The sequence below is a fragment of the Psammomys obesus genome, unplaced genomic scaffold (assembly GCF_907164565.1).
Source record: "Psammomys obesus unplaced genomic scaffold, mPsaObe1.curated_primary_1811, whole genome shotgun sequence".
Classification (NCBI taxonomy): Eukaryota; Metazoa; Chordata; class Mammalia; order Rodentia; family Muridae; genus Psammomys; species Psammomys obesus.
The window spans coordinates 312949-337752 of record NW_026594184.1 but is presented as its reverse complement, the minus strand read 5'-3'; the positions used below and the strand labels follow the sequence as shown (position 1 = coordinate 337752).

Sequence of the window (24804 nt, the reverse complement as noted above, 5' to 3'; positions counted from 1 at the left end):
CAGCTGGGATACAAAGTTAATAAACTGTAACTAATATTAAAAAAATAAAAAAATAAAAGCAAAGACTTGATCTATCAAAGTCCATAGTCCTAGGAAAGACACTAAATATCCTGACCTTTGTTTGTGGATTCTGTAGTTCCTCTTCTGGCTAACTGTTCTTGCTAACTGAATTATTTCAATCTAGAATATGGTTTTTGTACTTAAAAGCTCACCCTGAGGAAGATTCAGTGCTACATTGGGATCCTGAATACCCAGTGTAGTTGCTGGCTAGCTAATAAAGACTTTCTATTGGCTTAAACACATGTCTGACAGTCTTCTCGGGTGGATACCCCACAACACTCTCAGGACTCGGTGAATCCTGTGGAAGAGAAGGAAGAAATACTGTAAGAGCCAGAGGGAATAGATGATACAAGAAAACAAGGTCCTCTAAATCATCATGATCGAAGTTCATATGAGCTCACAGAGACTGAGTAAGGCAGCATGCACAGGACCTGCACAGGTCTGTACCAGGTCTTTTGTGTGTATATTATTGTTTCCAGTTTAGCATTTCTTGTGAGATTTCTGAGTGCAAAAATGAATGTGTCTGTTTCTTGTGCCTTCTCTTAAACTCTTTTTCTTCTATTTGTTTTGTCCATTTCCAACATGTAATTTTTAATTATCTTTTATTTTATTATTATCCTTTAAATGTCTGTTTATTTTATACAGAGAAACAGTAAAGGTAGTAGATTCAGATGGGAGCGGATATGGCTAGGAATTAGGAGGAGTAGAGGGAACAGGGACCATAATCAGGATATACTTTGTGAGAAAAAAAAGTCTATTTTCAATAAAAGAAAAAAAAAACATTTAAAAAGAAGAGTCCTGGTGTCTAAGGGTTTCTATTGCCGTGATAAAACAACAGTACCAAAGAGCAAGTTGGGGAAGAAAGGGTTTATTCAGCTTACACTTCTAGATCATACTCCATCACTGGAGGAAGTCTGGACAGGAATTCAAGCAGGGCAGAAACCTTAAGGAAGGAGCTGACACAAAGCCTGTTTTCTTACAGAACCCAGGACCACCAGCTCAGGGATGGCACCACCAACCATGAGCTACGTCCTCCCCCACTGATCACAAATTGAGAAAATGTCTTTTAGCTGAATCTTATGGAGACATTTCCTCAATTGAGGCTCCTTCTTCTCTGATGACTCTAGCTTGTATCAAGTTGATACACAAAACTATCCAGTACATCTAGACTAATAAAATACCAGTATCAGGCATGAGAAATCTCTGTTCCAGTTGGTCATAGGAGTCTAAGAGAGTCCCCAAACAATACAGGTTATTGCTGTTGCCTTTGGTTGCCTCCCTGAAACTGAAAGTCAGTCTATAGCTGAAGGTACCACCCACTTTGGACACAGAAGTCCAGAGGATTTGAGCTAGACTGACCTGAAAGCCTCCTCCCTGGGAACTAGATTTAATTATACCAAAAGGTATTAGCAAGCTGCCAAGAGAGGAAGCAATCAATAATCCTATGCAGCTGTAACACTTACAATTCACAACAATGATCAGTATAACAAGTTAATCCCTAAATGTGAAATAGTGCACTTATATCTTGGTGGTAACAAACAGCGTCTAATCAGACTTAGGTTCATTCAAAAGGAGGAAAATCATGCCTGGTACTATAAACCTAGTCAGCCATTCATGGCTGAGAGATCATGGATTTTAGATAGTCTTCTACTACCACTTTCCTAAACCAGTGTAATTCTTAACTGCATTCTAAAAACTTTATACTCACCAATGAGCGTAACTCTCACCCCTCATCAAAGAAGCTTCTTTCCACATGAGACGATTACAGAAAGTAAACTGACCAAAATGCAAGGAACAATTGACAATGGAGTGCCCAGTCCTAATTAATAAATCTACAACACATCCCTACACCTAAGGCTCAGGGAGCATCACAGAAGGGGTGGAAAAATTACAAGAGCCAGAGGACTAGGAAGTCTGCTGGAAGTCTGTCTTCTAGATATGTCAGGGAAGTGACATTCATGAAATCTCAACAATATTGCTGTTAAAATGAGACCTGAATAATGATATCAGTTGACTTGCCAGTGTAGATGGGGGAAATCTCAAAGGCCCCAAGTCTAGAGGAGCTACAGGCAATTAAAGACTGATGAGAGAGAGAATTAATCTTCCCCAAGGAAGAGTTCTTTAAATATTTATCCAAACCAAGTGGTCAGCCCTAAAATATATACATACAGTAAACAGACTCATCAGGATCAGGTTGCATTTATATATTCATTCACATATTTATATATCACAATAATAAAGGGTTATGAATTTGAGCGGGCATGGGAGGTAATGGAAAGAGTAGTAGTAGAAATTATGTAATTGTATTTTCAATCTTAAAACTTATTTTTTTTAAAGAAGAAAGCTAAGAAGGAACTGCTAATCAGAGTAGATAGACAATGGAGATGACAACTGCTAAGAGCTTTCTGCTTGAGTATTATAAACAGGTTTAAAGAAAATTAACCCTAGGTTAAAAGGTGGAAAAAGCAACCAGTTAACAGGAAATGAACATAGGAAAAACACAGAGATTGAGGGGAAGTCAGTTGGATGGATAGGGAGACACACAGGAGGTAGAAGGGAGGAACATTCACTTTGTGGGGCCGGGGGCAGGTTTGAGATGGTTTTGAGACAGTTGGGAAAGGAGCTTTCCTCTTTTGGGAGGTTAGCTAAGGAAGAAGGTCAGTTCAGTGCTTTTTTTTGGCACTCTGAGTTAGGAGGCTTTCATCCCAGCATCTGGCCCCCAAGTCTTTATTGGTAAAATAGAATGGTTGGGATTTTGTTTAAAAACAACACAACTTTTTTTTTGTGCTTTTTTGTGGGTTTGACATCTTCACCTTCAGAGACCTCAGGAGAACCTCATGGATATACATTAGCCCCACAGTCCTTCTCCTGGAGCTCTCTAGTCACATCATCCACATCTTCTGATTCCTGCAGAGTCCAGTCGTTTGACACATGGTCCACATGTATAGTTCTTCCTTTGATCTGAGCAAGACAGGAAATATTTCAGCAAAGATAGCCCTTGCATCACACTATTGAACAAACTACATAGAACCAAGGTTTTAATCACATTTATTGCCTTGCATAAAGAAACAATTAAAGAAAACATACTCAACTGGTATGTTATAGCATATGTAACTAATATTAATACACAGCACTCAGGGTAGCTAAACGGGGCCTGGGGCAGGTGAATTCTCTGGGGCAACTGTGTGCAGAGACTCCTACCCATAAGATACTACAGATACCATGCAAATCTCTTCATATTCTGCATGTCATAAAGTTAAAAAAAAACACTCAGTATTGCTCTAAATCACATCACCAAGAAAAACTATGAGAATTTAGGATTTAAAACACAGCTGATTGTCTACAGGGATGGGGAAACAGCACAGTTGGTAAAGCACTTGCCTTGTAAAATTATAAATCTGAAGCTAATTCCAATAATCCACATAATATGCATGTACACACTTGCAATTTCAGCACTGGGAGGTAGAGATGGAAAGACTGTTGGAGCTCATTAGCTAGGCAACCTAGCCTACTTGAAAAGTTCCATACAACTGGAATATCCTGTCTGAAAAGAAAGAAAGAAAAAAAGAAAGAGAGAGAGAGAGAGAGAGAGAGAGAGAAAGAAAGAAAGAAAGAAAAGAAAGAAAGAAAGAAAGAAGAAAGAAAGAAAAGAAAAAATAGGAGGAGGAGGAGGCAGGTCGTGGTGGTTAATCCCAGAAGCAGGAAAATCTCTTGTGAGTTTGAGGCCAGCATGACCTATAGAACTAGTTCCAAGACAGCCAGGGCTACGCAGAGAAACCCTGCCCCCCCCAAAAAAAAAAACAAACAAAAACAAAAAAGAAGAAGTGGAGAAAGAGGAAGAATGGAGGAAGAGGAAGGAGAAGGTAGACAAATCCTGAGGAATGATGCCTCACCTAAGGCTGTTCTCTGGCCTCCACTTATACATGTACACATATGAATATGTGCACATACAAAGTTATACACAGTATTTCACAAGAAAACAGTATGCCCTAGAAAAGCACGAGGACTACAAATATGAAATATACTGCTACAGCTGCTTTTTTAACAAAGTAATCAGGAGGCAAAATAAGAATAAGGGAACAAAATTCTTTTGTTGTGATGGTGGTCTTGAACTCAGGGTCTCAAATATGACAGAGAAGCACTCTTATCACTGAACTATATTACCAGACCTATTTCTTTTTCTTGAGCTCTCATATCCCTTTCTACTCGTACCATATAGAAACTTTCAGTTTCTACTGAATATTGGACTAGAAGGTATAGTTTTCCAGGTTAACAACGATAAAATTTATCATTTGCTTTATAAAATGGTCTATTTTCAAGCAGATACACTTATTATACAGGTAATATCTGAAACCTTAAGTTTAATTTCACTATTCTACTACAAGAGTACAGTTTTACTTGTACCTTTAAGCCTGAGAAGCTTCTGTTGTCCATTCTATTTCTCATTTTGATACCTTTTTATGAAAAAGCAATTTTCTTTTGATGGTGACTTCTTCTGAATGCCACACTCTTAAAATTTCAGAATGGCTTATTTTTATAGAATTGGTCACCAGATTTTTAACTAGAGAATTTCCAGGAGCCAATATATTAAGTCACTGGAATCATATATCAGATATTCATGGTTCTGATGAAGCCCTCCGTTCCCTAGCACAGCACAATATCAAAGAGCAGTGTTTTTTAAGTCCCTCCATTCTCTAATGTGCTAGTACAGATGGAAAATGTGCATAACAAAAGCATCCCCCAAATAAGGGGGAACCGCACCCATGTTTCTGGAACAACAGAAAAAAAGAAACTAGTCCTGGCAGGGGCATGAACCAGAAAATAGTTTCCGGAATCATTCCTATCCAGTGTGCCTAAGCACTTCTACAACCCCCCACAATATAGCCAGCTGACCAGTACTTTTCCTGCAACTGTAAACCACAGGAGTGGGGGGGAAGAATCCTAACAGATAAACAGGAAAGGTCCAGGCAAATCCTGCACAGTAAGCACATTTACCTTCGATTGAAATTGTCAATAGCCGGAACTGTGCTCCTCTGATCTTCATGGCACACTAAACAGAATCCTTTGGATTTCCCAGGCTTCTTGTCTCTCACAAGATTCATGTTGACAATATCTCTATGTCTGTTTATTTTATAAAAATTATTATTCACTTAAAATGCAGTAACTTTCATACCAAATGATCAAATAAAATTCAAGTAATAGAGTCTGTACAGGAGACATTGAAAAAGATGACATAGTACATTGAAAATAATAAGTTAAATTAGTTTAAAATGAACTCTCAAATCTACAGTATCTACTCAACAGTCAGTGTGATAAAACTAGAAATAATATTTTAAACAAAAGCTTGCTACTGGAACTAGAGAAATGATTCAATGGTTAAGACTATTGGCTGGTCTTCCTGAGGACCCAGGTTCAATTTCCAGCACACAAATCGAGGTTCACAACCATCAGTAACTCCAATTCTAGGAAATCTAGTGCCCTCTTCTGTTGTGTGCCCACAAACTGACATGGTATAGACATACATGCAAGTAAAATGCCCATACACGTACATTATTTTAAAAATATTTTTAAAAAACTTGCTACTATCTAGAACTTAAAACCTAGTCTCTTAGCTAATAGTTCAATGAAAGAATAATAAAATAAAATTTTAAATGTCAAGGATATACCACTCAGAATCTAACAAAAATTTTTAAATACATAAAAATTTGTAGGATGTAGCTAAACCAGCTATACTCAAGAAAATCTATAACCTTACAAAATTTCTGTCTTTATAAAGAAGGAATATAGAATAAAACAAACCAAATAAAGGCAGGCTTTAATAAAGATCAAAGCAGAAATTAATTGAATACAAAATAGTCTACATTACTTCTTATAAACCCATTTCCAAATAAATATTTATAAATTGAAGTAGTCATAAAATATACCAGGAATTGATGTATAAGTTACGTGATTACATGTATACACACCAATCCAAAATCTAATGTCTTACTCAATGCAAAATAGTGAGTGTGAATATTTGACAATATAGTGAGGTATAGCCAATGCAATTACATAAAACAGATACAAGAAATGGCTAAGAAAAAGTATCTCTATTTGCAGATTAAATACAATAGTGTATATAGAAAATTAAACAGCATCAATGATAAACAATGACAAAAATACACAGTGTAACAATTCAGTAAAAGTTAAGGAATAGAGTTAAAAGTCAGTCACTCTTTATATACAAACAATATTCAGAAGATATAATGGAAGGGAAATTACCTTTATAAGACCAACAAAAAAGATGAAATACTTAGAAATATGCCTAATAACCAAGCACTATTTACAGCCTATATGAAAAACCCTGTTAAATCTCTAAAAGACATAAATATAAATTAAAAAAAATAGACAAGCTTTTTCTTAGATAAGATGACTTAGTATCAGAAAGATGTAAAAAAATCTCCCAGCATGTTAATAAAAAAATTAATATAATACCAACAAAAACAAATTTAACTCTCTACTGCAGAGTAAGATAACTTTGATCAAGATTTGAGCTGGGTGATGATGGCAAATGCTTTTATTCCCAGCATTTGGGAGGCAGAGGCAGGGAGATCTCTGAGAGTTTGGAGAGCCAGGACTATACAGAGAAACTTGAAAACAAATTGCATAAATAGGCATTCTGGTGAAAATTGAAATTAGTAAAACCATTTCAGAGATCAATTCAGAGATGCTGATAAAGCATACCAAGCTAATTCTGTGTATGTTTGGCCCCATTTTCCAGTGCTTGCTCTAATCCTATAGTGCCACACAACAGGCCCAGGATCATGGATGACCCCTAGTTTTCAGAAAGCCAAGAGAAGGGGCAACACTGCCCCTTCCTGGGAATTCCAGTCTGTTCCAGTGCAAGCCCATGCTGAACAAAGGCTCAGTGAATACTTGGCAGCAATGGACTAAAATCCCTCAGCCTCTCAAATGATGCAAGCTCTGGGATCCCCCATGTGGTAATGCTCTGGAACCTCATCTATCCTGGGACTAATCAGGCCTTCCCCATGCAGGGATATCATTCAGCCTAGAATTAAAAAGGCTTTGGTAGCTTTTTTGTGACAGTGGCTCACTCTGCAGTGCAGGCTGACCTGGAATACATTATGAAGCATAGGCTAGCTTCAAATGATCCTCCTCCTTCAGCCTGTTGTCTACTGGAATTAGAGGTGTACACCCCATACCCAGTTTGAAATGCTTTGCTGTTACAAAACTATAATATGGAATCAAACTGCTTTATGCAGCCAGGAGGTGGGAAATGAAAGAGGACTTACTGTGAGAAGACACAGATGATGTCTCCTTCCAACAATTCATAAGGAAGCTCTCCTAGAAGACAAAGCATGCTCCAGTTCAACAAACAATAATCAAGTGGCTACTACACACTATGCACTAGGCCAGATGTTGTGCCCAATTCTTGAGACCCCAAAGCATAGAGAAGGTCCTCCTCCCCTTCCATCTGACCCTAGCTTATCTGGTCTCATCCTAACTGGCTGTAATGTCCTCCTTCGTGGCTTGGCAAGACTGTGCCCCCATCCTTGGGCTTATACCCTTACAAATGCAGCAGTTGAGAGTAGAGCCCTGTGCTCAGAGTAGGTGGGTAATTTATAGATCCCAGTCCTTGCCAGCAGGCCCAAAGCAGGGGAATTCCAACTGGCAAACATCTATTCGTTGAAACACAAAAGGGGATGTTACATTTTGAAGTGATTTGGTGTGGGGAGGCCTCCAAACCATTAGTGGTCTGGTTTCCCTTGTTCGGCTGTCCTACTGGAGAGGGGTGATATGGGCCAGTTTCTTAGCAACTGTATCTCTAGTGGGCAGGAAAAGAATGCAGTAAGGCTGGTGTCTCCCCACAGGTGGCTAGACATGTCTCAGTTTGGCCTTTGTTTAGGCTTGTGCTTTAACTTTAATCCAATAACCCCCCAAAAAAACATTTTTTAATTCTTTGGTCTCACACAGACATGGGAGGTGCATATTTAAAAAGCCTCGACTTCACAAAAATTTGTCTAATCAAAATGAATAACAAAGTGAGTGACAAAGTGGGTAAGTGGACAGTAGTCCAGAAGAAAATTAATTAACTCTTAGATCTCTGTGAGTTCAAGGCAAGCCTGGTCTACATGGTGAGTTCCAAAGTGAAACTTTCAACAACAACAAAGTAGTTAACTCTGATTGGAAAGGCTGGGGTTAGCACTTGCCAAATTAATCTTATCATTCAGTCCTCACATCCAAAATCCTATAAAGCACATAATTTCCTGCACTAGATTCAGATTTCACAAACATTGCATTCAGATATGGTATCATTACTTTCACCCACATGTAAACTAAGAATTATAAGAAACTGCTAAGCATTTCAAAACAGGAAACAATTTCCCATGGTTTTTTTTTTAATTTTATTTTTTCTTATCAGTTACATTTTATTAACTCTGTATCCCAGCCGTGTCCCAATCCCTCATTCCCTCCCAGTCCCTCCCTCCCTCATCTCCACCGTGCCCCTTGCCAAGTCCACTGATAGGGGGGACCTCCTCCCCATTCATCTGATCCTGTTTTATCAGGTATCTTCAGGACTGGCTGCAAAGCTCGCCTCTGTAGCCTAACAGGACTGCTCCTCCCTTGGGGAGTGGGGAGGCCAAAGAGCCAGTCATTGAGTTCCTGTTAGAAATAGTCCTTGTTCCCCTCACTATGGGAAGCCAATTGGTTACTGAGCTACCACAGGCTACATCTGAGCAGAGGTTCTAGGTTACATTCATACATGGTCCTTGGTTGCATGTCAGTCTCAGAAAAGACCCTGTGCCCAGATATCTTTGGTCCTTGTGGAGCTCCTATCCTTTCCTCATCAGACTAACTCCCCTTCTTTCTTATGATTCCCTGTACTCTGCCAAAGGTTTGGTCATGAGTCTTTGCTTTGAAAACACTGCTAGTTAGGGTTTTTCAAATGCACTCAGTAGACTCCTGTCATATGTTCAATGCGCATCCCATCTGTCTTTCTAAACGAGGATTGATAATCTTACCCCATGTCCGCTCTCTTGATTATCTTTTTTAGGTGTATAGATTTCATTATGTTTATCATATCTTATAGGTCTATATAAGTGAGTATATGCCGTGTTGGAAAAAGGCGATATTTGCATATTTACCTCACAAGAATGTTTCAGAAATAAAATAAAAATTATGCATATAAAGTGGGTAACACAATACCTAGTAGAGCAGTCTCTTTCAAAAGTTAAACTGCAGGATCATTAGTTGTAACATAAAGTGAATACATTAAATTAATATTGCTACCAGAGACTTAAAGAATTCCCCATTGTAACCTCTTAGTCTCATTGATAAAATAATTTTAAAACAAACTAAGGAAGAAGCTTGAGGTCTGTTTTATTAGCGTTTGGGAGAGAGCTGATGGGGAGGCAAGTTATAAATTCCCCCAGCTACTGGGAAGAGGGAGCTGAATAAGATGCAGAAATATATAGCCATGCCTACTGAGTCAGGGCATGGCTGACTCATGTTCAGAAATGGAGGCTGAGAAGCAGATGCAAGGGATCAGGAGAGTCTTTAGATTTGAAATAAGAAAGTCCACAATGTTAGGGCAAGCATGCTCAGGATTTCAACCAGTACCCAGAGAAAGGATAGAAAGGGGTGTGTGGGGATGACTTAGAACTCAGAACAGCAGGCAGGCTTAGCATCAGAGATCAGTAACACCTTCACTGAGAGAGGAACTCCTGATGTGCATAACTACATTATTTCACTAAGAGCATGATCACTTTCCTCCTGTGTCCTTAGCATGTGAATGAGCTTTCCTGACAGGTACCTCCTGGCCAGATGATTTTAAAGCCCTGCTGAATTTAAATATTAAGGAAGGGCACGCTACTATATAATACTTAGGTTTGCTTAAAATGTCTGTTATCCACCCAGGGCAAGGGTTGTTAATACTCACTGTATTTTTTTCACCAAGGGTAGTAGGGTTCCTTTAATAAACAACAAAGCCCATATAACTCCACCCTTTCAGATGGCATTTTAAATTTTTAAGCAGGAAAGCTAGTCAGTGGTGCATGTTTTTTATCCCAGCACTTTTGGAGGTAGAAGCAGGTGCTCTGTGAGTTCAAGGCCAGCCTTGTCTACAGAGATAAATAAATAAACAAACAAACAAATAATAAATAAATAAATAAATAAATAAATAAGTAGATAAATAAATAAATAACATTTAAGCAGAAGGAAAGGTGATTTTGAGAGAGGAGGCCAGCTAATGTTTGTCTGGGTACCTAACAATACAATATAGTAATAGGAGACATGATGTAATGACAAAGAGCAAGAGTGCCATAGTTTTGAGTGCTCTAGCATGTGACCTTGTTATGCCTAGATTGTGAGATCCCCCAAGAGATCACCAGGAGTTGAGTCCTATGCAAAACACAAGCTAGGGGTTGGGCTCACACCTTCACCGGTGTTAGGGTTGACAGCAGAGAGCCCCATGATCAGGGTAGGTGGGTGATTTAAAGGTCCTAGTCCCTCCCAGTGTGCCCAGAGCAGGGGAATTCCTGCCTGGCAAGTGTTGAAACACAAAAGGGAATGTTGCATTTTAAACTAATTGGCTATAGGAAGGCCTCCAAACCATAAAGGTCTGGTTTTCCTTGTTTGTGTGTCCTAGGAAAGAGGGGCAATCTGGGCCGGTTTCCTAGCAACTGTATCTCTAGTGGGCAGGAAAGAATGCAGTAAGGCAGGTTCCTTGAGCAGGTGGCTTGACAGAGCTCCACCTGTCTGGTCTTTTTTTTTTTTTTTTTTTCTTCAGGCTTGTGCTTTTAACTTTAATTCAATAAATAAAAAAAAAAACTAATTTTTATTTCTTTGGTCTCTCAACCTTATGAACGTCTATTAACCTGTCTGCAATCTCACTAACATTCCTCCCTTTTTCTATAATTAAAAAATGAGGAGCTTGGGCTGCTTCTCATGTAAGGCAAGCTAAAATATATAAATTTAGGTTCATTGGAAGCAGCTCTTGGTTGTCATGCAAGAGGTTAAGAGAAAGAGAGAAAATAATAATAGCAACAAAATGTCCAGATTACATGGTCAAGAAGAGGAGGGGAAGCCCCTACCCTGGAAAGGTCAGGGTAGAGGAATGCCATTAGAGAGTTGCCAGCCACACAAGGCAGCAGGTAGGGACTGAGGAATGCTTGGAGAAACTGGAGCTACTTGTCCTGGACCTGAAGCACACCATTCAAGACTTTTGTTAGTAATAATTGAATAATGGGCATAGATTCTCTCCTGGCTACTTCCTGCTGACACTGGGTGTGCGGCAGGGAGGTCAAAAGGCTAAAATGCTGGCCAAGTCCAGGAAGAACAGGCTGTTTTGAATCTGTCAGGATCTATGAGAACATCAATGGCTGGGAGGGAAAGTGCAGGTCCAGCTTGATGTAAGTCTATGAGGTTAGACTGGAGCATGTGTGGTAGCTGCTTTGGCACTGTCATGGATATAGGAAACAACAGGGTCTGGCAGGATACTGAAACATATGTATAGGCAGAAGACAATGTTAAGTAGGGTATGGAGAAAATTTCTTTAGGTGTACATTTAAAACATTAGGGAGAGCAAACAGAGGTGGAAGGTTTGGATCAAAGAGACTTGAACATGGGAACCTCCATTTAGCTGAGGGAACCTCCATTTACCCAGTTGCTGGTAGTAATTAAAAACATTTTGTTTTGGATCTGTTACCTAAGGAAATTGAGGCCAAGTTTGTTTACAAAGGTGTGTAAGATCAGAGGCTCTTAAAGCAGGCACTAGGTGTAGAAATCTGAATAGTGTGCTTCAGGTCCAAGACAAGTAGCTCCAGGTTCTCCTAGCATTCCTCAGTCCCTACCTGCTGCCTTGTGTGGCTGGCAACTCTCTACCCTGAACTTTCCAAAGCAGGGGCTTCCCCTCCCTCCTCTTCTTGACCATGTAGTCTGGACATTTTGTTGCTATTATTATTTTCTCTCTTTCTCTTACCGCTTTGCATGGCAACCAAGAGCTTCTTCGAATAAACCTAAATTTTATATTTTAGCTTGCCTTACATGAAAAGCAGCCCAAGCTCCTCATTTTTTAATTATAGAAAAAGCGAGGAAAGTCAGTATTTAGGCAGCCTGCTTTTGGGTTGCCTAGCAAACTATGATGTCATAATATGCTCTATAAAAGGATCAACCTGCCACTTTGTTGCTCTATTCCCCTCTTGCTCTCTCTCCTGCTCTCTCTCCATTCTCTGTTGGGGCACCCCTCCCTTCCTTCTATCACATTTCCCTCTCTCATTCTCTCTCTATATTCATCTCCATCTAATAAACCTCTTTCATAGAAAATTTGTTGTGCACATCATCATTTCATTAGTCCTTACATTGGTGCATTGGGCCAGGAAGGGCTCTCCTGGTAGCACCTCGTCTAGCCACACCAGGAACCCTTAATGTGACCATATTGCCTGCAACAGATTTTTCTTCTGCTCTACCTATTCCTAAACACCACGCAAACATATATGCCTTAAAACCTACACTTTCCCTCAACTGTCTTGCCCTTACCACACACACCTGAACAATTTTAATCATAATTAATTCTCTGTTTATTTTTTCTCCTTTTAGACTAGGACAGCAACAAGTCTCATTTAAATCGGTATGGATTTTATAAAAATTCAAAGTTACAATTTCTTTATGCATTCCTCAACTGAGGTACATCTGGGTTGTTTCCAGCTTCTGGCTATTAAAAATAAAGCTGCTACAAACATGTTTGAGCAAATGTCCTTGTTGTATACTTGAGCATCTTTTGGATATATGCCTAAGAGTGGTATAGCTGGATCTTGAGGTAGTACTGTTCCTAATTGTCTGAGAAAGTGCCAGATTAATTTCCAAAGTGGTTGTACAAGTTTATATTCCCAACAGCAATGGAGTAGGGTTCCTCTTTCTCTACATCCTTTCCAGCATGTGTTGTCACTTCAGTTTTTCATCTTAGCCATTCTTATGAGTATAAGGTGAAATCTCAGGGTCGTTTTGATTTGCTTTTTGTGATGGCTAAGGATGTTCATCATTTCTTTAAGTGTTTCTCTGCCATTTGATGTTCCTCTATTATGAATTCTCTGTTTAGCTCTGTACCCAGTTTCTAATTGGGTTACTTGATTTGTTGATGTTTAATTTCTTAAGTTCTTTATATATTCTGGATATTAGCACTCTGTCAGATATAGGGTTGGTGAAGATCCTTTCCCAATCTGTAGGCTGCCATTTTGTTCTGCGGATAGTGTCCTTTGCTTTACAGAAGCTTTTCAGTTTCAGGAGGATACAGAAATTATGGTACATTTACACAATGGAATACTACTCAGCAATGAAAAACAAAGAACTCATGAAATTTGCAGGCAAATGGTGGTATCTAGAAATGATCATCCTGAGTGAGGTATCCCAAAAACAAAAAGACATACATGGTATATACTCACTTATAAGTGGATATTAGACATATAGGATAATCATACTAAAATCTGTATAACTACAGGAGCTAATGAAGAAGGAGGACTCTGGTAAAATGCTCAGTCTTACGAGATGGACATCAGAAGAGGGAGAAAACAGAGAACAGGACAGGAACCTATCACAGAGGGCTTCTAAAAGACTCTACCCAGCAAGGTATCAAAACATATTCTGAGGGGGCAAGATGGCGGCACCAGGAGGACTCTCATTCTGAGGAGCAGCACAGCAAGATTGGCACAGTGACCAGCAATCAGAACTCGCGGCCATAAAACACAAGTGATTGTGTTTCACAGGTGAGAGGATACCCCTCGGTGGGGGATTCAATCAGCTTTAACTCACCCAGCTAAACCTCGGAAGAGATCCTCGTTCCGCCAGGCGCTTGGTCGCCAGCCCAGAGCTACACACCAGCGAGATATGGTCACGGTCCCAGATTGAACTGTGGGCCCACAACACCACAGACTGGATTTCCCAGTCGAGAGATAACCCCACCGAGCAGGAAACGATTGGGACCGACCTCAGGTCACCCAGACATCCCCTGGAAAAGACTCGGGTTCCGCGGGTGCCCCAAGAGCCAGCCTGGAGCCAGAGCCTGGACACAGGCGCCTGCAGGGAGCCCTGCCTGCACGCCTGATTCGCCGCCTCAGATAGAATTGTGGGCAACAGGGCACCAGGCACAAGAGACTGAATTTCACTGGCAGGTGCAAACGCACAGGAGGGAAACGGCTGGTCTGATCTCAGAGCACCCAGCCGACACCCCCACCCCGAAACTGTCTAGGGAAAATTACCCAGTTTAGGCAGCAGCAAAGGCTCCGAACGGCCAGAAAGGCGGAGCCACAAGCGGGCATCTGTGCCTGTGGGTTCTACTCGCCGCCCCAGACAGAACAGCGGTCCCCAAAGCAAAGACTGGGTGTCTCTGGCAGGAGGAAACCCCCAGCAGAGGGGATCATCAGCTCTAACACTTAGGAAACCCAGCACCAAAAGACTCCCTGGATTCACAAAGACTCTAGGCTCTAATACAGGCAGGAGTTCTGTGCTCTGCCGCCATTATTGAGTTCCCCTAGGGCACTGGGACACACAGCTGCATTCTCAGACCTACAAAAGCCAGAGAGCCATTACAGCAGCCCTCAGATACTATGCCAAGGATCAACCAGTTATCCCTAGCTAGACTGTCAAAACTGTGGGAATCCCTGGTCCTTCAAGAGGGCTGCACCCACAGCGTCTGGACCAGAGCAGTGCCTGCAGCCGCCATCCCAGACAGAGACACACAGCTTCTGGTCCAGAGTGAGGCACCCAGCCTCCAGACCAGAGCAGCGCCCCCAGGCGCCAACTCAAACTAGGTGCACATCCTCCCAGCCCAGAGCGGAGTAGTCGGCCTCCGGCCCAAAGACTCGCTGAGTGCTCCTCTCACTTTCCCGGACAGAACTGTGTGCCCTAGGATAACAGACTGAGTTTCCCTGTTGGGAGAAAACCCCACAGCTAGGGAATCAGCAGGTTCTTCAAGAGGACTGTACCTGGAAATTTAGTGAACAGCAGCACACTAAATTTATAACGAGAAACCCAGCAGTGGGGCAGCTGTCTTGAGAACTTCTATGGGTAAGAGGAGATCCCCTCCTGCCTAACAAAAGACCACAGCTACTACTCAGGGCTATAAACCTGAGGTGAGCAGTGGCAACTCTGGAGAAACACTGGCCATACAGTGACCATAACCAAAAAGCAGAGAAGGACTCCTTCAGGAAAAATCATCTTCTGGCCAAGGGGATTCTCCCTACCTCAGGACTCCAGCAAGCACAGAAACTAACAGCCAACACCTAAATCAGCCCAATGGGTAGAGGTCAGCGCAAAAGCTCAACCAACAAAAGACAGAGCAATATGGCATCTCCAGAACCCAGCCATCCAGCGGTGAACAGCCCTGGACAACGCAGCATAATAGAAAATCAAGAAGATGACCTTACATGTATGCTGATGAAGAGGATAATAGAGGAAACAAATAAAATACATAAAGAATTAGAGGAAGATAAAACCGAACAGATCATGGCTATCCGTAAAGAAACTGAGGAAGTTAAAGACAAGCAGATTATAGCCATCCAGGAAGAAATATGGGAAGATGCAGGCAAACAGCTTGTGGCCTTCAGAGAAGAAATAATTAAATAACTGAAAGAAATAAAAGAGACAGAGTTGATGGAACTAAAAGAAAAAGAGGAAAATACAATCAGACAGGTGAAGGAAGTAAACAAAACAACTCAACACCTGAAGATAGAACTAGAAAAATTAAAGAAAACACAAAAGGAGGAAATAATGGAGAGGAAGAATTTAGGGAAGAAAACAGGAACTACAGAGGTAAGCATAACCAACAAACTACAAGAAATGGAAGAAAGAATCTCAGGTGTAGAAGATACAATAGAAGAAATCGATGTATCTGTCAAAGAAAATGTTAAATCCAAAAACTTCCTGACACAGACCGTCCAAGAAATCCAAGACAATATAAAAAATCAAAACCTAAGAATAATAGGAATAGAGGAAAAAGAAGACTCCCTTCTCCAAGGCCCAGAAAATATTTTCAACAAAATCATTGAAGAAAATTTCCCCAAGTTAAAGGAGAAGCCAATAAGGATACATGAGGCCTACAGAACACCCAACAAATTTGACCAGAAAAGAAAATCCTCCCGCCACATAATAATCAAAACAGTAAGTATACAGAACAAAGAAAAAATACTAAAAGATGCAAGGGAAAAAGGCCAAGTAACATATAATGGCAAACCCATTAGAATCACACCTGACTTTTCAACAGAAACTATGAAAGCCAGAAGGGCCTGGATGGATATCATGCAGACCCTAAGAGAACACAGATGTCAACCCAGGCTACTATACCCTGCAAAACTCTCAGTCCTCATAGACGGAGAAAACAAGATATTCAATGACAAAAACAAATTTCAACAGTACCTACACACAAATCCAGCATTACAGAAGTCACTGGAAGGGAAAATACAACCCAAGAAAATTAGCTTCTGTCAAGAAAACACAGGAAATAATTAACCTTACTACAGTAAAACAAAAAGCAACCAAGCACACAACCTTATGAACACAGCCGACATCAAAATCAAAGGATCTAACAGCCACTGGTCATTAATCTCTCTCAACCTCAATGGACTCAACTCTCCAGTAAAAAGACACAGATTAACAGAGTGGATATGTAAACAAAACCCAGCAATCTGTTGCATACAAGAAACACACCTAAGGCACAAAGATAGACATTACCTGAGGGTAAAAGTTTGGAAGACGACTTTCCAAGCAAATGGACCAAGAAACAAGCAGGAGTAGCCATTCTAATATCTGATAAAATAGACTTTCAACCAAAATTAATAAAAAGAGATGGGGAAGGACACTTCATACTCATCAAGGGAAAATTCTACCAGGAAGACATCACAATCCTGAACATTATGCCCCAAATACAAGAGTACCCACATTTGTAAAAGAAACATTGATAAAATTTAAACCACATATAGATCCCCACACATTAATAGTGGGAGACTTCAACACCCCACTCTCAACAAAGGACAGGTCAACAAAACAGAAATTAAACAAAGAAACAATATCTCTGACAGAGGTCATGAATCAAATGGACCTCACAGACATTTACAAAACTTTACATGCAAACACAAAAGAATTTACCTTCTTCTCAGCACCTCATGGAACCTTCTCCAAAATAGACCATATAGTTGGTCACAAAGCAAGCCTCAACAGATACAAGAAGACTGAAATAATCCCTTGTATCCTGTCTGATCACCATGGAATAAAGCTGGACTTCAATAACAACAGAAATAGCAAAAAGCCTACACACACATGGAAACTGAACAACTTGTTACTAAATGAGAGCTGGGTCAGGGAATAAATAAAGAAAGAAATTAAAGTCTTCCTAGAACTCAATGAAAATGAAGACACAACACACCCAAACTTGTGGGACACAATGAAAGCAGTGCTAAGAGGAAAGTTCATAGCACTAAGTGCCTTCAAGAAGAAATTTGAGACAGCTCGTTCAAACAAATTAATGGCCCACTTAAAAACCCTAGAAAAAGAAGAAGCAGACACACCAAAAAGGAGTAGATGGCTGGAAATAATCAAACTCAGGGCTGAAATCAATCAATTAGAAACAAATAAAACAATTCAAAGAATCAATGAAACCAAGAGCTGGTTCTTTGAGAAAATCAACAAGATCGACAAAAACTTAGCCAAGCTAACTAAAAGGCAGAGAGACACCACCCAAATCATCAAAATTAGATATGAAAAGGGGTACATAACTACAGACACTGAGGAAATCCAAACAATCATTAGGACTTACTTCAAAAGTCTATATACCACAAAATTTGCAAATCTAAATGAAATGAAAAATTTTCTTGATCGATTTGACTTACCAAAGCTGAATCAGGACCAGGTAAATCAATTAAATAGTCCTATATCCCCCAAAGAAATAGAAGCAGTCATCACAAGTCTCCCATCCAAAAAAAGCCCAGGACCAGATGGCTTCAGCGCAGAATTCTATCAGCCCTTCAAAGAAGAGCTAACTCTAATTCTCTTCAAACTATTCCACAAAATAGAAACAGAAGGAACATTACCAAACTCATTCTATGAAGCCACAGTCACCTTGGTACTTAAACCTCACAAAGACTCAACAAAGAAAGAGAATTTCAGGCCAATCTCCCTTATGAACATTGATGCAAAAATACTTAACAAAATACTTGCAAACCGAATACAAGAACACATCAAAGATATTATCCACTATGACCAAGTAGGCTTCATCCCAGGTATGCACGGGTAGTTCAACATACGGAAATCCATCAATGTGATCCACCATATTAACAAACTGAAAGAAAAAAACCACATGATAATCTCCCTAGATGCTGAAAAAGCATTTGACAAAATCCAACATCCATTCATGTTTAAAGTACTGGAGAGATCAGGGATACAAGGCACATATCTAAACATAGTAAAGGCGATATACAGCAAGCCTATAGCCAACATCATACTAAATGGAGAGAAACTTAAAGCAATCCCACTGAAATCAGGGACAAGACAAGGCTGCCCACTCTCTCCATATCTCTTCAACATAGTGCTGGAAGTCCTTGCTAGAGCAATAAGACAGTTGAAGGAGATCAAGGGGATACAGATGGGAAAGGAAGAAGTCAAATTATCACTATTTGCAGATGATATGATAGTATACATGAGTGACCCCAAAAACTCTACCAGGGAACTCCTACAGCTGATAAACACCTTCAGCAAAGTGGCCGGATACAAAATTAACTCAAAAAAATCAGAAGCCCTCCTGTATACAAAAGACAAAAGGGCTGAGAAAGAAATTAGAGAAACAACACCATTCACAATAGCCAAAAATGACATAAAGTACCTTGGTGTAACCCTAACCAAGCAAGTCAAAGACTTGTATGAAAAAAAAAATTTAAGTCTCTGAAGAAAGAATTAAAGGAAGATATGAGAAGATGGAAAGATCTCCTATGCTCGTGGCTTGGCAGGATTAACAGTAAAAATGGCCATCTTACCAAAAGCAATCTACAGATTTAATGCAATTCCCATCAAATTGCCAACACAATTCTTTACATACCTGGAAAGAAAAATTCTCAACTTCATATGGAATAACAAGAAACCGAGAATTGCTAAAACAATCCTCTACAATAAAAGATCTTCTGGAGGTATCTCCATCCCTGATCTCAAGCTGTACTATAGAGTAACAGTTATAAAAACTGCATGGTACTGGCATAGAAACAGAATGGTGGATCAATGGAATCGAACAGAAGACCCAGAAATAAACCCATACACTTACGGACACCTGATTTTTGACAAAGATGCCAAAACCATACAATGGAAAAAAGATAGCATCTTCAACAAATGGTGCTGGTCCAACTGGATGTCTACATGTAGAAAAATGAAAATAGATCCATACTTATCACCCTGCACAAAACTGAAGTCCAAGTGGATCAAAGACCTCAACATAAAACCAGACACATTAAATCGGCTAGAAAAAAGTGGGGAATACCCTAGAACTCATTGGTACAGGAGAAAACTTCCTGAACAAAACACCAACATCACAGGCTCTAAGAGCAACAATCAATAAATGGGACCTCATGAAATTGAAAAGCTTCTGTAAAGCAAAGGACACTGTCATCAAAACAAAGCGACTGCCTACAGATTGAGAAAGAATCATCACCAACCCTTTATCTGACAGAGGACTCATATCCAATATATATAAAGAACTAAACAAGCTGAAAAGCAACAAACCAAGTAATCCACTTAAAAAATGGGGAACAGAGCTAAAGAGAGAATTCTCTGTAGAGGAATATCGAATGGCAGAGAAGCTCTTAAAGAAATGTTCAACCTCATTAGCCATTAGGGAAATGCAAATCAAAACAACCCTGAGATTTCACCTTACACCCATCAGAATGGCCAAGATGAAAAACTCAAGGGACAACACATGCTGGAGAGGTTGTGGAGAAAGGGGAACCCTTCTCCACTGCTGGTGGGAATGTAAACTTGTACAAACACTCTGGAAACCAATCTGGCGCTTTCTCAGACAACTAGGAATAGCGCTTCCTCAAGATCAAGCCATACCACTCCTAGGCATATACCCAAAAGAGGCTCAAGAATACAAAAAGGACATTTGCTCAACCATGTTTGTAGCAGCTTTATCTGTAATAGTCAGAAGCTGGAAACAACCCAGATGCCCCTCAACTGAAGAATGGATGCAGAAACTGTGGTATATCTATACAATGGAGTATTACTCAGCAATGAAAAATAAGGAGATCATGAAATTTGCAGGTAAATGGTGGGACCTGGAAAGGATCATCCTGAGTGAGTTGTCTCACAAGCAAAAAGACACACACGGTATATACTCAGTCATATAAACATACAACATAGAATGGTACAACATAGAAACCCACTAAAATCTGTACATCTAAACAAACTAAGCAAAAGAGAGGACCCTAACTAAAATGTTCAATCCCCATCCTGAAAGGCAAAGAGGATGGACATCAGAAGAAAAAGAAAACAGGAAACAACCTAGGAACCTGCTACAGTGGGCCTCTGAAAGCCAGAAGAAAACAGGAAACAACCTTGGAACCTGCCACAGAGGGCCTCTGAAAGCCTCTGCAGTATAGACTGTCAAAGCAGATGCTGAGCCTGATGGACAACTGATGGGCAGAGTGAATGGAATTTTATGTAAGAAGTGGGAAATAGTAAGAGCTGGAGGGGAAGGGAACTCCACAAGCAGAGCAACAGAACAAGATAATTTGAACACAGGGAACTTCCCAGAGACTCATACTCCAAGCAAGGACTATTTGTGGAGATAACCTAGAACCCCTGCACAGATATAGCCCATGGCAGTTCAGTGTCCAAGTGGGTTACACAGTAATGGAAAGAGGGACTGCCTCTGACATAATCTGATTGGCCTGCTCTTTGATCACCTCCCCCTGAGGGGGGAGCAGCCTTACCAGGCCACGGTAGAGGACAATGCACCCACTTTTGATGAGAACTGATAGAATAAGATCAGAAAGGAGAGGAGAACCTCCCCTATCAATGGACTTGGGGAGTGGCATGCATGCAGAAAGGGGAGGGAGGGTGGGATCAGGAGGCGAGTAGGGAGAGGCTTATGGGGGGATACAAAATGAATAAAGTGTAATCAATTAAATAAAAAAATGCAAAAAAAAAGAAAGGAGGGAAAATTATTTAGGTGTAGAACTCTGAACTCGCTAAGATAGAATAGGTTAAAAAATACTTTTTCCTAAATTTTCACGTATATATGGACTGGATATTGTGAATGGATATCATACCTAGTAATTTTCATTATTGTCTCACAATTGTTATTATTGTGTATTAGTTTACTGATGAAAGAAAATGTCTTTTTTGGACTTAAAGAGGTAATTGTTGAATAAATTTCTTGTGTAGGTAAAAAACAAAACAAAACAAAACAAAAAAACCCCACATATTCTGAGATCTGTAGCAAACTTTTTGCAGAGTTTAGGGAATCTTATGAAAGAAGGGGGAGATAGAAAGACCTGCAGGGAACAGGAGCTCCACAAGGAGAGCAACAGAACCAAAATATTTAGGCACAGGTTTCTTTTCTGAGACTGATACTCTAAACAAGGTCCGTGCATGGAGATAACTTAGAACCCACCTGCACAGAAGTAGCCCATTGGCAGCTCAGTGTCCAAGAGGGTTCCCCAATAACAGGAACAGGGACCATCTCTGACATGAACTCGGGCTGGCTCTTTGATCACTTCCACCTGAGGGGGGAGCAGTCTTAACCAGTCCTCAGAGGAAGACAAAGAAGCCAGTCCTGATGAGACCTGATAGACTAGGTTCAGAAGGAAGGGGAGGAGGTCCTCCCGTATCATTGCACTGGGGGAGGGGATTATGAGAAGAGGGAGGAAGGGAGGGATTGGGAGGGGATAGGGGAAGGGGCTATATCTGGTATATAAAGTGAATAAACTGTAATTAATAAAAATAAATGAAAAAAATTAAAAAATAAAATATTTTCCAACAAAAAAATTCAATGTTACATTTCACAATATATTTTATATAATACTAAAACTTCTAAGTTATAAAGCTTAAATTAAAATTAAGGTAATTAAAAATGTACATCTAACTGCTTATGTCTTTATCAATTTCTAAATTAATGAATGCTGTTTCTTCTGCCATGAGCTGTCTATGGTCTAGATTCACCACTAGGCTTTCTGGCTTCGAGGTTTGCTATAACAAATTCAAATGTAATTTTAAAATTGCTTTATACTATTCTACTATATTGTTGGCTTTAAAACTCATAACTCAGGGGTTACTATGTAAAAGTTTTTACCAATACTCTAAATTAAGATATATTAATTTTAGAGGCATTTATTTATGTTAAAATTTGATCATTGTACCATATCTTCACTATCAAATGGTTAAAATATGCTTGACCTTGTATTCTAAAAAATGATAATATTATTAATCTGTAGTATAGCTTTGGACTTTTATAAGCTATGAACTTTTTATATACTAAATCATACAGAAAACTGTTATGCTCTCACTTTAGTGGACTGTATTTATGACTTTTGTGGTTCCAACAATAGGGACAAAACCTAAAGTCCTAATAGTTAATGGTTAAAAATGCAAGTTAATAGTCAATAGACTCATAGATGATCAAGTCTTCTAACATGTTTAAAAATATATTTACAGTCCTACAGATGCAGACCAGTTCTCACTGCTTACTTAATTAAACAGCTAAGGATAGTCCCTGAGTCACCATACAGGAGATGGTAAAAATAATGATAGGAGTCTTCCTGATAGGCTCATCTATAGCAAAAACCATGCCCCAGGCCTTGGCTGCTACTCTGAGGCTGCTGGCATTCCCACAAAGAAAACAAGAGGTCTGCAATGCCCCATCTCACTAGGGCATAGCCTAAGCTCAACTCCTCCAGGTCACTATTTCAAATGCAGCCAAAGAGGCCACTGGTCCCATGGCTAACTCAACAAGCTGGTAGACTTGCTTTTGGAGATCAAAATGCTCCCGTGCAGGCTTGTCCTCTGTGATCAGCTATGGAGGTTCAACCAGCACAAGAGCCACAGACACTTCCAGCCTTCTAGCTCCTTGGCCTGACAGAGGACAAATGGTTCCTTGATTCAGTGACCTCCACCACCCTCACCCAGCTCAAGGTAACATTGGAGGTCTGTTTTGACCTCTCACACCCCATGGACATACTGCCAACTTCTGTCTTGGGAGACTTCAGATGCCTTCTCAGTTCTCTTCATATGCAGGAGACGAGGCATTAAACCTGAGTCCTGGAGTTGCTGTTTTCAGGCCTAGACACAATATGCCTTGTTGCCAGACTCAAGAAACAGGCCTCAGATGTAACCTTTTACTATCCCTTTACCTAAAGGACAGTAAATGTTCATAGCAGTCCCATCTATGTCTCTTGGTAAATAACTAGATTCAAAGACCTAAGAAAAATGTTGTTTGAGTATCTAAGAAAGTGTTTTAAGGTTGGTAAATGCAAGTTATAATGATCGCAATGTCTAAGTTAATTTAAGGTATCCTAAATAGGTAAAAATGCTTAATATTTCTTCCTGTTGCTATGCTACTGTTATATTGACTCTCCAGAGCTCTGACCTTTATCAATAGAACTCTGACTTATTAATCTAACTATAATACCAAAACATTCCACTATATCACCCACTATCATGGTTCTAAGCTCAGGATTTTAAATCTCCTTTAAATCTCCATAATTTGTAATCATACTACAGGTTAAGATCAAGTGGGCTTTTGTCCCTTCTATTTCATGAAATGCTTCTGCCTTTTCAGAGCTCACTTTAAGAACACTTATGTTGTTAACACAAATATGTATGTCTACTGCTTTTTTTTTTACAATGACAGTTGTAGCATTTACTCTATATTGTTTTTCCTTTACACTCAGGTATTTGTTCAAAAAAAGTCCCCCAAAACCTCCCTGATAAGGACTTAACTGTAGGAAATTAAAAAAGATAGCCATGAGACGCAAGTCTTGTTTCTTACTCCAACATTAACGAGGGACCATTGTGCCTCTAAAGACTGAATTTAATAGCCATAGACTTATAAAATTAATGTGGCCTTTTTTGAGAAGCAGGAAAAAAAATATTGTCAAATTAGTACTTACTGATTGAGGGGATAGTGAATTTAAAAGTTCTGAATGATGAGACAGACAAATTATGCCTGTTATCTCTGTTAGGTCTCAAACCTAGGATAAGCCTCACTCTGTACCTGTGGCTCCTCCCAGCACTCCTCACCCTGACTCCCACCCTAAACTTCTGCCTCCCAGGGACTGGCCTTCTGCTTCTCTTCCCCAAGCTTTATCACAATATAACTCAGTCATTTTCATTTTTCATTCAATCTCTCTTTTTGTTTGCTTGTTTGTTTGTTTTGTTTGTTTATGATATCATTTTTCTGTATACCTCTGGCTTTCTTGTAGACCAGGCTGGCACCCCAGCAACAACATGAAGTAGATACAATTACCAACTCCTTTTTACAGAGGAAGAAACTGGGAGTCAAAAAAAAAAAGTAGTTCCTGGCGGTAGTGGCACCATGCCTTTAATTCCAGCACTCAGTAAGCCAAAGCAAATGGATCTCTCTGAGTTTGAGGGCAGCCTGGTACACAAAGCAAGTTCTAGAAGAGCCAGGGCTTCACAGAAAACCCTGTCTCAAAAAAAAAAAAAAAAAAAAAAACAAAAAAACAAAAAACAAAAAACAACAAATAAAAAATATTA

The 24804-nt window shown here is 39.8% G+C and overlaps 1 protein-coding gene across 3 annotated transcripts in view; it reads right to left on the bottom strand.

Moving 5' to 3' along the window:
• Nucleotides 1-206: 206 nt before the first annotated feature.
• Rbmx2 (RNA binding motif protein X-linked 2) overlaps nucleotides 207-24804 on the bottom strand; it is a 117125-nt gene continuing 92527 nt past the window's right edge. For 2 of the 3 annotated variants that reach the window (XM_055618052.1, XM_055618051.1), the window contains 3 exons: nucleotides 7353-7404; nucleotides 5056-5181; nucleotides 2475-3021 (listed from right to left, as the gene is read on the bottom strand). In XM_055618052.1, the coding sequence (XP_055474027.1) occupies nucleotides 2943-3021; nucleotides 5056-5181; nucleotides 7353-7404 (257 nt within the window). In that variant the 3' untranslated portion in view covers nucleotides 2475-2942. Of the gene's footprint in view, nucleotides 359-2474; nucleotides 3022-5055; nucleotides 5182-7352; nucleotides 7405-24804 lie in introns of those variants that run through there. The other variant, XR_008721398.1, reaches the window with a different exon arrangement.